Source organism: Gymnoscopelus braueri, assembly GCF_963280865.1.
Source record: "Gymnoscopelus braueri genome assembly, chromosome: 20".
NCBI lineage: Eukaryota > Metazoa > Chordata > Actinopteri > Myctophiformes > Myctophidae > Gymnoscopelus > Gymnoscopelus braueri.
Genome location: NC_137622.1, coordinates 37,479,194 through 37,497,211, shown reverse-complemented (window position 1 = coordinate 37,497,211; position 18,018 = coordinate 37,479,194). Strand labels below are relative to the sequence as shown.

The 18,018-nt window shown below is 41.9% G+C and overlaps 1 protein-coding gene across 3 annotated transcripts in view; it reads right to left on the bottom strand.

The window, feature by feature from the left end:
* LOC308075420 (mitogen-activated protein kinase kinase kinase kinase 4) overlaps positions 1-18,018 on the bottom strand; it is a 109,071-nt gene that overhangs the window by 43,585 nt on the left and 47,468 nt on the right. For all 3 annotated transcript variants that reach the window (XM_080415294.1, XM_080415295.1, XM_080415296.1), the window contains exons 11-14: positions 10,544-10,616; positions 8,423-8,552; positions 6,232-6,348; positions 2,853-2,981 (exon numbers count right to left, since the gene is read on the bottom strand). In XM_080415294.1, coding sequence (XP_080271420.1) covers positions 2,853-2,981; positions 6,232-6,348; positions 8,423-8,552; positions 10,544-10,616 — 449 coding nt within the window. The remainder of the gene's footprint in view (positions 1-2,852; positions 2,982-6,231; positions 6,349-8,422; positions 8,553-10,543; positions 10,617-18,018) is intronic.

Genomic DNA, 18,018 nt, shown 5'->3' with positions numbered 1-18,018 from the left:
CCTTTCTTCTCCCCAATTTTAGTCGTTATGCCAACTGATTCGTGTTGTCACTGCTGTTGTAATGCTGCCTCACACGAGCTGAGTGCACAGGGGTTGGGAAAGTCCCGGAAAAGACGCGCTGTGATTGGTCAGTAGTCACTTTGAGTGGCAGTTGGGGCAAACGCTCACTCCCAAAACATGATTTAGGAAGATCAAGGTTTTTTGAAGAGTAATAGTTTTGGACATACAAGGTTTCCACATGACAGTGTGGTAATGCAGTCGTATTGAAGTGCATCAGAGCATGGGACACATTCATTAAGTATGTTCAACCTAATGGCTTCTGACCCATCTGTGTGATCCCAATGGAATAAGAACAGATACCACACACACACACACACACACACACACACACACACACACACACACACACACACACACACACACACACACACACACACACACACACACACACACACACACACACACACACACACACACACGTGCCAAGTAACCAAGTACATTTATTCAAGTACTGTACTTACGTACAGTTTTGTATTATGATTTAGATTATTAACACATTGGGTGCCAAAATTTTATAATAACAGATTACGTTCGGTGCCGGAAATCTCACCGTTGAGCTGCACAGCGCTGTTTTAGCTGTAGACTCCACGGCGTGCATTCCATGTGAAAAAAAGCATGCGTGCAGTTTCCGCGATGGTCCTGGCTAACGCCTGGAACGATAACATCTTTCACGCGGGTCACAATGGCGAAGCGATCGCCCATACAAAATGAGTCGTTTTCCCCAACGTAAAAAGTTTCTGAGTTATAGGGGTTTTAGAGAAGGAGATAGAACGGAAGCGGATGGGGAGCCATGTTTTTGACACGGTGATCCATCTGTCCCTTCCTTCTCAGAATCACCTAGGGTGATTCCAGAGCTGCTCCAGACCGTGTTCGGCACCGAATCGCTACTCTGTGCAAACACGGTCCAGACCGTGTTCGGCACCCAATGTGTTAATACAAAACATACATGAATCCACTTCAGACCTATTTTATACTTCCAGCTAGTCAAACATAGAGTCATTCTACGAGTTGAAAATTCAAGAAAAACAAGTACCGGTAAAAAAATGTTTTAACAATGTGAGTATTTTACTTTGGTATTCTAAGTATTTTGATGCCAAACTCAAGGTTTTGAATCTGAGTATTTCTACATTGTGGTATTGCTACTATTATTTACTGTAAATAAAAAGTTCTACTTCTTCCACCAATGCACGCACCCACGCACCCACCCAGTGTAATAGATATAATATGACTAGACAGATATTAGCCAGTTATTAATATAATGTCGCTGTAGGGTGTAAACCTTTTCCAAATCCTTTCCTTTTTTTTATTACAATAAAAAAGTAGATCTGATATATTCACTAGTTTTGTGCGACAATCTTGTATGATGAAGTATAGGACATTAATATTGATGAAGTAGGACATTAATATTGGGGGGAAAAGAAAAGAAAAAAACCTTAAAAAGATGAAAGATGGAGATACAAGGTTTCTGCTCGAGAGCAACGCTATAATATGACTAGGCAGTTATTAATCCATTTAGACCGGGAACGCATCAGTGTCATTTTATATTTGAGCTATAACCATTATTTTATACTTTTGGCTATTCAAAAAATAGCAGATCTACAGGCTCGTAGCGGGGCACTTGTAGATCTGCTATTTTTTTTAAATCGTGATTTTTTTTGGGCAAATCCTAACAGTTTTCTGAAAAAGAACTTATGTTGCTATTATATCAGTGGCTCTCAAACTTTTCCATGTCAAGGACCACCCAAAATGATATGTATTTGGACGCGGACACGCCGGACACCCATCAAAATATGTTGTTCCAGGGACCCCACCGCCCCCCCCCCCCAGAAGCAAAGATTTGAGTAAAAAATATTGTTTAAAAAATATTATATGTATTCAAAGTTTTTCCAAAAATAGCAGATCTGCTGTTTTTGAATAGCCCAAAGTATACAATAATGCTTTTAGCTCAGATCTAAAAGTGACACAGATGCGTTTCCCGGTCATAATGGGTTAACACAAATGAGATAGGAGCACCCTCTAAAGTGAGGAATCCCATCCACTGACAGTGTGTGTAATGTAGTCCTATAGAAAGCCAGTGGAGTGTGGGATGGATTCATTATAGCTGTGTGTTAAACCTGATTGCTTAATGAACATTAAGTAGGACAGGTCTGTGTGTCTTTGTTAAAGATTAGAGGAATTAGCCATGTGCAGACGCACAGGCCATGTGCACATGCATATATATATACGGTACATGTCAGGTGCACGCACGCACGCACACACGCACGCACGGGTTTGTGTTCCTACACTTTTTTTTTTTCTTCTTTACATTTTTATCCCACGATTTTGTAACCCATTTTTTCACCCAGTGCCAATTGCCTATGTAATCCTGGGGCTGGGCGCTACTCTCCCTCTGCCAGCCTAGGGAGAGCCCAGAACTGAGCTCATGCCTCCTTCAATGCATGCAGCTAGCGGACGTTTTCGCGAGATCAAACGGCACCCATTTAGGACATTGGTTCTCATTGGTTCCAATGAGCTTGTATTTTTGAAAAATCTTGAACATTTGTGCAAATCTTTGAATATATATATTTGTTTAAGCGAACATTTGTAACTCAAATATTTGCTTCTGGGGGGGACCCTGGAACAAAATATTTTGAGATGGGGGTCCACGTCAAATAAATATCATTTTGGGGGTCCTTGACATGAAAAGGTTTGAGAACCACTGATTTAGGAGACCATTTGTTCCGTTCCGCCTCCAGTGGCTCCAATCGGCATGGCGTATCTTTCATAATTGAATATCTTTGCTTAGGCCTCACCCGTTTCCTGTCGCTCCTCTTGCTCCTGTCGTCCAATAGGATTCTGTTGTCTTGGAGGTCCGCCTCCTCCACCAGAAGGATCTCCTGAAGCTCCGCCCACTGGAAGGCGGACTCTGTCAGCTGCCGCTGCTGTAGTAAATAGAAAAACAAACGCAAATAAAAAAAATACAAACACACAAACTCAATACAATAGCCTCAAGTAATTACTACAAATTAGCCACATTTTGAGCTTCTCCATCACAAATGTGTCAGATAATGTAAATTATGTCATCATTCATAATGTATTCATATCACAGCGGGGAGGAATGTGGATTAGAGCTGGGTTCAAATCAAAATCACAATTATTTTAGAACTTTTGCCTTGATTATTACAATAAACATGAAAATAGTGATACTCACAGATCTACAAGCTCACAACGCACCGCGATTCCATATGTTGTGAGCTTGTACATCGGCTATTTTCACATTTTTTTCATGACACCATTGCATAATATTATAATTACAGGCTTAAAGTGGCACTATGTAACTATTTAATGAATAAAATGTAATTTTGAGCAATCTGTATGGTAGAGTATGTTAATACAATACAACTTTTGGGGTGGTTGTATTTTGTCTCCCTGCTCTTCTATTGAGACATTTAGATTGTGTCAAAGGTCATGTCTCACCTAGACACAGTTGACCTGATGGTCAAGATTCCATTTATCCCCTGAGCAAGCAGGCCGGCTCTATTAGCTCAATGGTAAACACGTCAGCACTTGTGCAGGAAACCGAATCCGGGGTAGAAGAGGAAAGTTACTTAGTACAGCTTTGAGTGGTTAATCAGACCAATGGATTTAGACTATAACAAAACAAGAACGAAATGACAAAAGTCATATTCTACCAGGTGCTCTGTGTGTGTGTGTGTGTGTGTGTGTGTGTGTGTGTGTGTGTGTGTGTGTGTGTGTGTGTGTGTGTGTGTGTGTGTGTGTGTGTGTGTGTGTGTGTGTTTTCATAGACCTGATTACTTGTTTTCCGGATTGCTTGTTTCTCGCCAAACCTGGCAACATTGAATATGCGACGGTAAACGCTAATAACGTTTTTCATATAAGTGGTGGCAACATTTTTAGACACCACACGGGTCTTCCCAAAAATAGCGAAGATTGAAGTCAGTGTGAACATGGCCAAATAATAACTTAATAGCCAAACTAGGTCTAATGAAGCACGCTAGCATTTAGGCTAACTCTGTTCCCTGAGGCAGCAGTGCAACTTGCACTGTCTGCAACTGTTGCAGTGTGAATGAGGGGAGCGGAGGGCGGTTACTGCGGAGGACGGGCCGTCTCCCCATTGGCTTAAAGGACGGGCCGACAGGGAAGTGTCCCCATTGGCTTAAAGGAGTGAAGGACAGCCATGACAGCCAATGATGAATAGGTGTCGACTAGTGTCGAATGATGATGATTAGTCTGACTGTTTGTAGACTCAGGCGCTCTTCGAGCACCTGGTAAAAATCTATTAGATAGTCCCCCCAGGATTCCCTGAAGAAAAAGTATTGATTCTGCGGAGAACAATTCTTGATTCTGATATTTGAAATATGTATTTATGTCCACATAAACAGAAGTAAAAGAATGCCTTGTACAAAGGACATAAAAACTGCCAGTGGAGTCAGACAATAGGAAAACAGCCAGCTACAAAGTGCCTATAAGGCAGAACATTGTTACATACAATAATGTCGACATACTTGTCAAACATAGCAGACATCAATCATGGATAAAGGAAACAACGCCTCCATTGAGCGGCTTCCTATAATAGCTGATATTGACCAGTACCTCGCTAATCTCTCAAGAACAGATTCTGCTCTGCGTTTGAATCTGTCGGGGGGGTTCGTCATATCGCGTACGCACTGGCCTACAAGTGGGCGTGCCTTCAGATCAGGAAGCAGGCCGCGCTTTACCCAATAAAATGTAGTGGGCGGGATTTACGTGTCCGCCGATCCTTCCCCACTCGAAACAAACCGCAACTAATTTAAAACCACGGAAAGATATTCACATTTTAACTTGCTCTTTCATCATAGAAACAAGTGGGCTTATAACAAAACGATCCATGTTCTCTGGGAGAAGTGGTGTTAGTGTTCCCCGTAGAAATATTGTTAGTGGGAATGAAAACATAGTCGCACCACCGAAAGTGAAAGGCTGAAGGCAGACCAAAACCCTGGTTTCCTTGCGCACGTGTGCTACGTCGACTTCCTCCCAGAGCCAAGTGATAGTCAAAAACAGCAGAGGGCGCTGTTTTTCCTTTTCATTTGGCGATGGGTTCCCAGATTGGTACCTTGCTAACTGTTTGGCCGTCCTTTTGGAGAGGCCGGCCATTTGAAGGCCCCTCACAACCAACTTGTGCACGTGCCCTAGGCTACCAAAGATTAAAAAAAAAAAAAGTTTACATCTGTAGCCTAACTGCCTAGCTGATGATATTTTAGCACTTTGGTTAGGAAGGCTTCCTCTGAGCTGTAATCAAAAGTATAACCGACCTCGAAAATGAACACCACCCTATGGTTTTCATTAACAACAATGGCATCAGGGGTGTTAAGACCACCAATGCAACTAGTCACAACTCCTTGCAACCAAACAGTTGTAAGGCCAAGTCACACCAATGCGAGTAGTTGCATGTTGCAAGTAGTTGCGAGTAGTTGCATGTTGCAAGGAGTTACATGGCAAATAATTGGTGTGGAGTGGGCTTTTGCTGATATATTAGAGAACACAGAATCATCATTACAGAGGCTTAACACACAGAAATAGCTCCATTATGCCCGTCGCTTTTTCCGCGATGTCGCAGAATCCTGGGGGTCTACATTCAAATAGTTTCGTGTCGATTCATTGATGTATAATAAGACAAAAGAAAACACCTTGCTTCTCAATTATTCGGTTTTAACCCATTAAGACCTGGAACGCATCTGTGTCACTTTTTCATTTGAGCTAAAAAGCATAATTTTACACTTTGGCTATTCAAAAATAGCAGATATACAAGATATACAGATATACGAGTGCCGCGCTACGAGCTTGTAGATCTGCTATTTTTGAAAAATAGTGAAAATGTGTGCAAATCTTTGAATATATATTTTTTTACACTATTATTTGCTTCTGGGGGTCCCTGGAACAAAACATTTTGAGATGGGGGTTGGCGGCCAAATAGGCCTACATATAATTTTGGCGGTCCGTCACATGAAAAAGTTTGAGCACCACTGATAGAGAAACATACGTTTTTTTCAGAATACTGTTGGGATTTAGAAGACATTTGTAGAATCGGCTTCAGGTCTTAAAGGGTTAAGTCGGCTATTGGTTTTAAATACTCAGTTTTAGATAGCTCTTGGGTTAATTGTCCAGCCCTAATGTGGTTTCATGTTCTCGTACATCTTCCAGTTTTTGCCGTTGTTCGTGCTGCTGCTGGATCCTCTTGTGTCGGTCAGCCAGTAGCTGCTGCTTGTAGCGCTCCTGCTCCGCCAGCTGCTGCCGGTGCTGCTGCAGTACCTATACCGACCACATCACAATGTAAACAATGCAGCACCTATACCGACCACATCACAATGTAAACAATGCAGTACCTATACCGACAACATCACAATGTAAACAATGCAGTACCTATAACGACCACATCACAATGTAAACAATGCAGTACCTATACCGACCACATCACAATGTAAACAACCACGCAGAGCTGTAGTCAGGGAATATTATCAGAATAATGTCATATCTAGGAATAAATTCCTTAAGTTACCAAGAAATTTCTTCACCAATGTGTTTGTAAAGGTGTCTGGTAACACATCTCATAAAGACTGAAATGCAGTTTCCCTAGGGGAATTTTTGACAGCTGCTGAAAGTTGGGGTACCCACCATAACCTTATGCGGGGGAAAAAATGTAAATTTAATTCTGTTTTAAGTAGCATGTGAGGGGTCAAACTAGGGTGTTTTTATGATTCTGAATCCATTGCAAGCATTTGTTTTGCACCAAAACCACTCCTTGGGCTAAAAACAGCCCAATCTCAATGGGCTTTTTACACAAAAGAATTCTGGAAAAGGTTGGCTATGGCCGTTTTTAGCCCAAGGAGTGGTTTTGGTGCAAAACAAATGGGGACACTTTTACAAACACATTGGTGAAGACATTTCTTGGTAAGGAATTTATTCCCAGATTTTTGAAATATCCCCTGACTACTGTATATCCGGGTAGAATGTCTATGGGTAGGCCTGTCACAATTATTACATTATCACCGAATGGCAATTATTTGAGATAATTGCAATTATTTTTGCATAATAGTTTCTAAATAAAAAAAAAATGCATACATTTAACACATTGGGTGCCAGAGGTTTATTAAAATATTATACGTTGAGTGCCTGCATTTCTTCCATCCACTTGCGTTATACGTTTCGTGCTGTAGAAGCCCCGACGCGGAAGTGCATGTAAACAAAGCGTGCGTGCGAGACGGCGGAGGGTCCCAACTAACGCCTGGAACAATAATATTTCCAACGCGATCCTCCATTGCAGCGTGATCGGCGATCGAAAACGGCTCGTTTCCACCACGTAAAAAAGAAATGGAGATATTAAGCTTTTAGTCAAGGAGATAACATTGAAAACGCCGACCGGAAGGATTTTTGACATGGAGCCACATCCAGCCTCTTCTTCTCAGAAACTCCTTGGGTGATGTCAAAGTTTCGTTTTAGCGCCCAACGTGGGCCACTCGTATAAAAATAGAATTGGGTCAAAAACGGTCCGGACCGTTTTCGGCACTTCTCGTTTGGATCCTCAAAAACGGTCCGGACCGTTTATGGCACTCGATGTGTTAAAACATTTTCCAAAAGTAGCAGAAATAGCAGATCAACAAGCTTTCAAAGCTTGTAGATCAGCTATTTCTGCTATTTTTCATTACATTTTTTCATTACAAGTATAAAATGATTAAATATGTCAGTAATGTCTTTGTTATTCATCATATCTGCCCTGTGCTGCAACATTTGATTACACAGCCAAACAGAAATTACACTGTGGTTCCCATGTTCAATGGGAACCACAACTAAATCGTTAATTGCAATTTTTTTGTGTGACAATTAATCGTCAACTTAACTGTACTGTAATCGTGATAGCCCTAGCAATGGGTATTTACACAATATAAAAGAGAGATGGGGGGGGTGACAGGCATTAAAGGTCGTCGGGACACTACTGTCAGGCTGGCATTGCAGCCTAGGGTGCCTGCACCGCCATGCTGTGGCCCAGGCCTATATTTTGTTCCAGGGACATCCCCGCCCCCCCACAGAAGCAAAGACTTGAGTTGCAAATGTTTGCTTTAAAAATATATATATATTCAAAGATTTGCACAAATTTTCACGTTTTTTCTAAAATAGCAGACCTACAGAGCTACTTGGTGCCGCGCTATGAGCTTTTATATCTGCTATTTTTGAATAGCCAAAGACATCTCAAAATGACAAAGATGCGTTCCTGGTCTTAATGGGTAATTGTGCGAGTGTAGACGGTGCGCGGGTTCTTTCATTTTATTCTATTATGACGCTTCGGTCTTGAGAACATTGAGAACCATGCAGTGCACCGTGCGCATACCTGCTGTTGTCTTTGTTGAGCTCCGCCCCCAGCGTGACCCCCGACCTCTTTGCTCCCGTCGCGACCCTCCGTCTGTAGCCGTAGGAACTCCCGCCGTAATGTCCACTCACCTGGCACGTTCACTATGGAACTAACACACACACACACACACACACACACACACACACACACACACACACACACACACACACACACACACACACACACACACACACACACACACACACACACACACACACACACACACACACACACACACACACACACACACACACACACACACACACACACACACACACACACACACACACACACGTACGTGGTGGAAAAAGTACTAAAATGTTTTACTTAAGTAAACGTATCAATACTGCAATGTAGAAGTACTCTGTTACAAGTAAAAGTCGTCCGGAATTCAAAATTTACTTGAGTAAAAGTACACAATTATTGGTATCAAAATGTACCTTAATGAACTGGAGGCGTGCCCACATAGAAACATAATTTTAACACTTTCTGTACACTTTTTTGAAAAGAATCTTCCTCCTAGTACAGGGGTCTGCAACCTGCGGCTCTGGATCCACATGTGGGTCTTTAGCCCTTCCCTTGTGGCTCCCTGTTGCTATAGAAAACATTATAGCCATTATATTATGTTTTTCCTTTTTTTTTCACATTTAAAATTGTATTTTAAATGTGTCGTTGCTGTAATGACACAGATTCGTATATGCTCCAATACTGTAAAGATTTGTAGAATAAATAATTTCTGTCAGATTTGCGTCAAAGAATTCAACACATTTATTGGCGCGACACCGACATTAGTGGGCTAAAATAGGTTTTGCGACTCCAGATAGATTTTGTATTTATTTTTTGGTCCAAAATGGCATTCATACGCCACGCCGGCAGTGGCGTATGAATGAATGAATTTATACCTGGCAGTGAGTATGTTAATGCTGTTCATTGGTTCAATATTTATAAAACCCAATGACAAACTTTCACTTTTACATGCAAAACATTTTTAAAAAATAGCTAAAATAGCAGATGGCCTTGTGAGAGCAGGCAATCGTCTAAAAAGGCCAGATACATGCCAGACCGATTAATCGGTCCATCACTATACTGGGCGGATAGACTGAAACATGCTGTATTTACTGTATAAACCTAGTGATGGATAGAAAGAGAATGAGTTTGAGACAGCTGAACGTGTTTAATGGAGTAGTTCACCCCAAAAATATGACTTATTTTCTATTATTACACACCCCATGAAGCCTTGAATTCATGGAGATGTTTTAATTTTTGACACATTCCTATAACAAGTCTCTTTTCAAATCCAACCGTTAGCCGCCAAAGACGGATACGTCCGTCATTTCTTTTTACAGAACCCAAGATAACGTGATCCGAAGATTTACTGCTCCATTCACTTCCTGGTTAACTTATTACTTTAAAATCCTGTATCTCGGCTCCTGTGTACTTTTTTTTACTATGTATTTTTGGCAAAACATGCTATTTTCAACTGTAACGGGAGGTCACGATGAAATTTTCTATTTTTTTCCCACAGAAGCACAGTGATTTCCTCGGTGACCATCAGGGGATCGATCATACTGGAGATAAATATTCTGTGGTTCTTGTAAAAATGAGTTAAAAATGCTGGCAGAAGCCACCTGCCAGCATTAGAAAGCCCCTGGCAGTGAATGTGTTAACATCTTTCCGCCGATAATCAAATTATTGTCTCAGGAATGCGACAAAATCTAAAAAATCTCCATGAATTCAAGGCTTCAATTGATAGAAAATATTTATTTTTTTTCTAATTTTTTTGGTGAAGTAAAGCTTCTTGATAAGTGACGTTTCTCTCTCTCTCTCAAAAAAGGGAAAGGTCAGGGAACTTCTTTTTGATTGAATTCCATGACCCCAAAAAAACTAATACATTTCAAACAGAAACCTCTTGTCTCCATATTTTCGCTGGTATGTTTCTTTCTAAATGAATGCCTACTTCGTTGTACGAAGCGGCACGTTTTCAGCTTGTAGATCTGATTTTTTTTTGCTATTTTGAATTTGAATCCTGAAAAGTTAAAGTTTTGGACATATGAGAGATGATATTCAACACTGATGATGATGAAGAAAAGAAAGTCTTACCTGGGCTCTCCTTCCTCCTCTGTCAACTCCTCATCCTCTTCCTCACTGCCACTGTACTCATACTCTGGTCCTTCTGCACAAGAGAGAGAGAGAGAGAGAGAGAGAGAAACATTTAATAATTATTATTTCAACATACGGTACTTTCAACCCCCCCAGTTTCATAAAAAAATTAAAAAATAATGATTTGTAAAAAAAAATATATATTTTAAGTACCGTAGTAGTGAAAATATAGCAGATCTACAAGCTCTTGACAACAACCTGCGTGCATGCTCGCAAACACACACACATCAACCTACGTGCACGCTCGCACACACTCATGCACACACCAAGCTGCGTGCCTAAAACACACACACACACACACACACACACACACACACACACACACCAAGCTAAGTGCATGCTCGAACACACACACACCAAGCTGCGTGCACGCTCAAACACACACACACACACCAAGCTGCGTGCACGCTCAAACACACACACACACACACCTAGCTGCGTGCACGCTTGCACACACACACACACACACACACCTAGCTGCGTGCACGCTTGCACACACGCACACGCTAGCACACACACACACAATAGCTGCATGCACGCTTGCACACACACACACACACCTAGCTGCGTGCACGCTTGCACACACGCACACACCTAGCTGCATGCACGCTTGCACACACACACACACACACACACACACACACCTTGCTGCATGCACGCTTGCACACACACACACACACACACCTAGCTGCATGCACGCTTGCACACACGGCGTGTGCAGAAAGTCTCCCAGTCATTAGTGTGTTTTTATAAGCTAGGAGAAGATTGGAAACAGATGGCAATTCCATTTCCTGCTTCCTTCCTCTCTCTCCCCTTTCTCTCTCTAACTTTCCCTTTCATGAGACACGTTGTGAGCTTGTAGATCGGCTAGTTTCACTATTCTAATTTAAAAAGAGAAAATAATAAAAAATAAAAAAAACATTTTCAGCTGTTTTCTTTTACGTTGCAGAAAACAAACATTCAAAAACATTGTTTGTATAACTTTCTCTACTCCACCCCCCTTCTGCCCTTCCCTACTCTATCTCTCTCTTTGACCCCCCCCCTCTCTCTCTCTCTGTCTCCACCCTCTCTCTCTGTACTCAAAATGTACTTAAAGTACCAAAAGTAAAAGTATCAAAATGTTTGAAAATAGCAGATCTACAAGCTCACAACGCGTCAGCTTGTAGATCGGCTATTTTCAAATAGCCCACTGTAGGTATAAAACAGAGCTAAAGTGGTTAATGTATGACATGTTTTATAATATAATAATGTATATCTGCAAAGTAACTAGTAACTAAAGTTTTCAAATAATTGTAGTGGAGTAAAAGTACAATAAGCCTCTGAGATGTAGTGGAGTAGAAGTAAAAGTATAGAAAATTGGAAATACTCCAGTAAAGTAAAAGTACCTAAAAATTTGTACTCAAGTACAGTACTTGAGTACATGTACTTAGTTACTTTACACCACTGCCCTCCCCCCTCTCTTCCTCTCTCTCTGTACCTCCCCCTCCCTCTCTCTGGTCTGAGTTACAGAGATAATTACTGCCACAGTAAACTGAACACACATGTAACCACTGGTGGATAGTAACTAAGTACTGATTAATTTTTTTTCAAAAGTACTTTTTCAATGTAACTCCACTACAACTCAAGAGTCACGTGTCGTCGCTGTCGGGAAGAAAAGCTTCCTAATAATTCAAATGTTTGTGTTTTTTTGTAAATTAACAGCCTACTTGATCATAGTGTCACACAAAAGTAGCAAAAGTAAGCTCCAAAACTGTTACTCTAATTTAAAAAACAGCAAAAGTAGCAGATCTACAAGCTCAAAACACGTCGCTTGCAAATCTGCCACTTTTGATACTTTTGTGTGACGCTGTATGAGAAAGTAGGCCATTAATTTACAAAAAAACACCAAAAGTTTGAATATGGAGATAGGAGGTTTCTGCATGACAACAGCGGTATTACCCCCCCCCCCCCCCACCTCTCTGTCTCTCTTTGCTAAAAAAGACATATCGTCGCTGACGGGTGGAAACCTCATAAGTTCAAAACGGTTACATTTCAGGAAACGGAGGGAAAATAACCTTTGTTCCAATGGGTCCTATGTAGTTATTATTTAGCCACAAGCTCTTGTTAATACTTTTCATTTATTCTACATTAATAAAACCCCCACACACGTCACACACGTAACCACTTTCCAAAAATGTTCTCTATTTCACACTGCAAAGATCTGTCATGTTAGCTACTTTAGCGCGACACTCTTGTACAATTAAGTAGGGCATTAATGTATGAAGAAAACAAGAGGAAAAAACAACAACATAAGATTTTCGAAATATGGAGATACAAGGTTTCATAGACCGCAACGCTATTCTGCCAAGTGACCTCAGTGGGAGAAGATAAGGTCAGCCACCTTGGTCATTTTCTCATTCTCTCCATCCTCTATCTCTCTCTCTCTAACTTTCCATTTCATGGGCTGTTTTTCTTTTTTCACCCTTTTATTTTACAGTGAAAAGGGAGGAAGGGACAGAGTCAGAGCGTATGCCCTGCGGGTTTAGGTTTTTACTACGTGTGTTTGTGAATGTGTAGTGTGTGTGTGTGTGTGTGTGTGTGTGTGTGTGTGTGTGTGTGTGTGTGTGTGTGTGTGTGTGTGTGTGTGTGTGTGTGTAACCCAGACTATGCCACCCTGTGATTAGAAGCTGATGAAAGTTGAACTGGAGTCTCCCCCTGCACAGAGGGTCTTTTTTAACACGCCCAAAATGTGCATTTGTTTTAGCTCTTGCTCATTTGATTTTGCTATTTTGTCTCATCTGTTTAAGAAAGTAGGTAGCTGATATATTGCACTTTTACCTTAGCGCTAGGTATACTCTTGGTTGCTTGTTTTTGCAGAAAATGCACTTAAGACTTCTGGTGATTAGTAGTTTCGTTCCCTACCTATGTTGAATGCACAAATGTCGCTTTGGATAAAAGCGTCTGCTAAATGACTGTAATGTAATGTAATGTAATGAAAACTGCTTTGCCTTCCTGGCTCCCAAACAGTGGAAAACAAACTCCTCCATTGCAGTCAGAACTGCAGACTCACTCCCAATGCTCTGCCGTAAAGTGAAGACTCACCTCTTCAGACTCCACCTCACCCCCTAGCACTTCACACTCCTAGCATTCACCTCTTCAGACTCCACTTCACACCCCTAGCATTCACACCCCTAGCATTCACCTCGTCAGACTCCACCTCACCCCCTAGCACTTCACACCCCTAGCACTCACCTCTTCAGACCCCACCTCACCCCCTAGCATTCACCTCTTCAGACCCCACCTCACCCCCTAGCATTCACCTCTTCAGACTCCACCTCACCCCCTAGCATTCACCTCTTCAGACCCCACCTCACCCCCTAGCATTCACCTCTTCAGACTCCACCTCACCCCCTAGCATTCACCTCTTCAGACTCCACCTCACCCCCTAGCACTCACCTCTTCAGACTCCACCTCACCCCCTAGCACTTCACACTCCTACCATTCACCTCTTCAGACTCCACTTCACACCCCTAGCATTCACACCCCTAGCATTCACCTCGTCAGACTCCACCTCACCCCCTAGCACTTCACACCCCTAGCACTCACCTCTTCAGACCCCACCTCACCCCCTAGCATTCACCTCTTCAGACCCCACCTCACCCCCTAGCATTCACCTCTTCAGACCCCACCTCACCCCCTAGCATTCACCTCTTCAGACTCCACCTCACCCCCTAGCATTCACCTCTTCAGACCCCACCTCACCCCCTAGCATTCACCTCTTCAGACTCCACCTCACCCCCTAGCATTCACCTCTTCAGACTCCACCTCACCCCCTAGCACTCACCTCTTCAGACCCCACCTCACCCCCTAGCATTCACCTCTTCAGACTCCACCTCACCCCCTAGCATTCACCTCTTCAGACTCCACCTCACCCCCTAGCACTCACCTCTTCAGACTCCACCTCACCCCCTAGCATTCACCTCTTCAGACTCCACCTCACCCCCTAGCACTTCACACTCCTAGCATTCACCTCTTCAGACTCCACCTCACTCCCTAGCACTTCACACTCCTAGCATTCACCTCTTCAGACTCCACCTCACCCCCTAGCACTTCACACCCCTAGCATTCACCTCTTCAGACTCCACCTTAAAGGAGAATTTTGGACTAAGTTTTTCTTACCTTCTCTATGATGTTATGATATCTTAGGATGAATGGTACAGTAGAACATTTTCATAACTCCATATTTGGTCCGCCACAGCTTAAAACGTGCGCGGATAGGCCTTGCGTTAGATCAAATATTTTAATAGCTTTTTTTTTTTTTTTTAGATCTGACGTTCATAGTGACAGAACACTGTAAAAAAAAAAAAAAAAAAAAAGAAGTCTCGCTAGACGAGATTGAAATCTCGAGATTGAAATCCCTGGCATTCACCTCTTGAGACTCCACCTCAACCCCTAGCGTTCACCTCTTGAGACTCCACCTCAACCCCTAGCATTCACCTCTTGAGACTCCACCTCAACCCCTAGCGTTCACCTCTTGAGACTCCACCTCAACCCCTAGCGTTCACCTCTTGAGACTCCACCTCAACCCCTAGCGTTCACCTCTTGAGACTCCACCTCAACCCCTAGCATTCACCTCTTCAGACTCCACCTCAACCCCTAGCATTCACCTATTGAGACTCCACCTCAACCCCTAGCATTCACCTCTTGAGACTCCACCTCAACCCCTAGCGTTCACCTCTTGAGACTCCACCTCAACCCCTAGCATTCACCTCTTCAGACTCCACCTCAACCCCTAGCGTTCACCTCTTCAGACTCCACCTCAACCCCTAGCGTTCACCTCTTGAGACTCCACCTCAACCCCTAGCGTTCACCTCTTCAGACTCCACCTCACCACCTACCCCCCCGCACCCATGCTCATTATAAGATTAACTCATTCACTGCCTAAACTATTTCTGGCCGCGTTTGCCCACTGCCAGAGATTTTTAATTGAAAAAAATAAAGTACTCAGGAGCCGAGATACAGAATTTTTAAGTTTTAAGTTAACAAGGAAGTGGATGGGAGTCTAGATCTTCGTTTTTAATAATAGATAATTACGTTTTTTACGTTCTAGGCAGGGAATGAGTTAAAGGACGACTTCACGCATTTTCAACCATTCTTCATATACATGGTCATCACTAATAACATGAGTTTTCCACCCGACAAAGACGATATAAAATAAAGTTTGACATTTTGTTACCATAACCAAACCTGCCTACCTAAAAGATGATGTCACTGGTAGACAACTATCTAAAGCCCTCTTCTGAGACACACAGAGTGAGTAGACAGAAATGGTGCCATATTATAATGAGCATTAGTGAGGACCAATTAAATGAGATGAAGATCTCAATGGTTGAAAATGGGTGAAGTGCTCCTTTAATAAAACCACTGAATGCAGAGCACCAGACAACAAGCCCTGTTCGCAAGCCTTTGGTATGACTCACACACACACACACACACACACACACACACACACACACACACACACACACACATTACCAAGTACTGTACATTTCCCTTTTAATATCAATGTGTTGCTGTATTAAGATGTAGAAAATGTCCCCTAGCATGGAGGAAAACAAGAGAAGACATTAAAACAGATTTATTTTTGTTTTTGCAGCATTCCTAAGCCAAACATTTGATGACCGTGTGTATTTCCGGTAGGAGACACAAAGAATCTACTTTGTGTCTCCTACCGGATACATTAGTCGGTAGGAGACGGGAATCAAATTATTCGCTTAGGAATGCAACAACAACAAAAACAAATCCATGAATTCAAGGCTTCATGGGGTGTGCAATTGATAGAAAATAAGTCATTTTTGGGGTGAACTACTCCTTTAACCCATTTAGACCTGAGGCCGATTCAAAAAACCGCCTTCTAAATACTGACCTAAGTTTTCTGAAAAAATATTTTTTCAAAAATTCAAAAATGATAACAAATGTATGTTGCTATATACTGTACATAGCATCTGTGTCATTTTAGATTTCTTTGGCTATTCAAAAATAGCAGATCTACAAGCTCGTAGCGCGGCAGCTTGTAGATCTGCTATTTTTGAAAAATCTTGAAAGTTTGTGCAAATCTTTGAATATACTGTATATATATATTTTTTTTTAAGCGAACATTTGTAACTCAAATCTTTGCTTCTGGGGGGGGGGTCCCTGGAACAAAATACTTTGAGATGGGGTCGGCGGACAAATACATCATTTTGGGGGGTCCTTGACATGAAAACGTTTGAGAACCACTGATATAGCAACATAGTTAAAAAAAAAAGAAAAATGTTAGGATTTAGAAGACATTTTGTAGAATCGGCCTCAGGTCATAATGGGTTAAATACAGTACTCAAGTAAATGTACTTATAGTTACTGTCCACCACTGGCTTAGACAACTCAATAAGGCGGGGGTCTGCGGGGATCGCCTCTCTTCTCTACAATATTCTGATTTTTTTGGGGGGTTCCCATGTGTGGTGCTGTATTTCTGCTCCGCCGCTTTGATGTGTGAGTACAAACCACGGGGCTAATCTGAGCCGGGAAGAAAAGAAATGGTTACAGCGAAAGGTCACTTCCCCACCACACACATTTTATACTTCTATACTTGACCAAAGAACTCTTAACCACTGAAACGGCTCTATTCTTAGTCAAACAGACCCGAGTTACAGCTGCAGAGTCTACACTAGGCCTGTCCCCGACTAAGGATTTCTATAGTCGAATCTGATAGGCCAAATGTTGCCTATAGTTGACTAATAGTTGACTAATGCAACACCAAAATTCTTTTTTGAGATTGGCAGTTGAATCAGTCTGGTTCGACTGCCAATCTCTCAGTCGAATCATGCAAAAAAGATGTTATGCAATAGAGGAACATTCCATTTGGGCTGTAGGGGTGCTAAATGTCTGATTTAACATATACTCGCTTGGTTTCTCCCAATAAATCATGATGTATATCCTATTTTTGGCAAACTATTAGTTAAAGGTAGGGTAAGTGATTTGCGTTGGTTAAAATAATTGTTAAATAGCTCTATATTCTGATAGTACTCATTGCTATAGAGTGTTTGTTCAGTATTAGGAGTCTCCTTGTCTCTCCACCTCTTTATTAAACAGAAAATACATTTTCGTTTCAGTTTCATTTCCAATTTTATCCAACCAGGACAGAGAACTCAATCAGGATACAGATTAAACAAGTGAAATTGGAAGTGATGACACTAAGAAATGAGCAGGCAAAATTGGAACTGGAACACTATACAAATTAAGCTTAAAAATGGGTACTTTCTCCTGATTGGCTGAGATTTTGACACCTACCGAAAAATGTATTTTCTGTTTATTAAAGAGCTGGAGGAGACGGGGAGACATCTGTTACTGAAAAAACACTCTATAGCAATGATTACTATCAGAATATAGTATTTTAA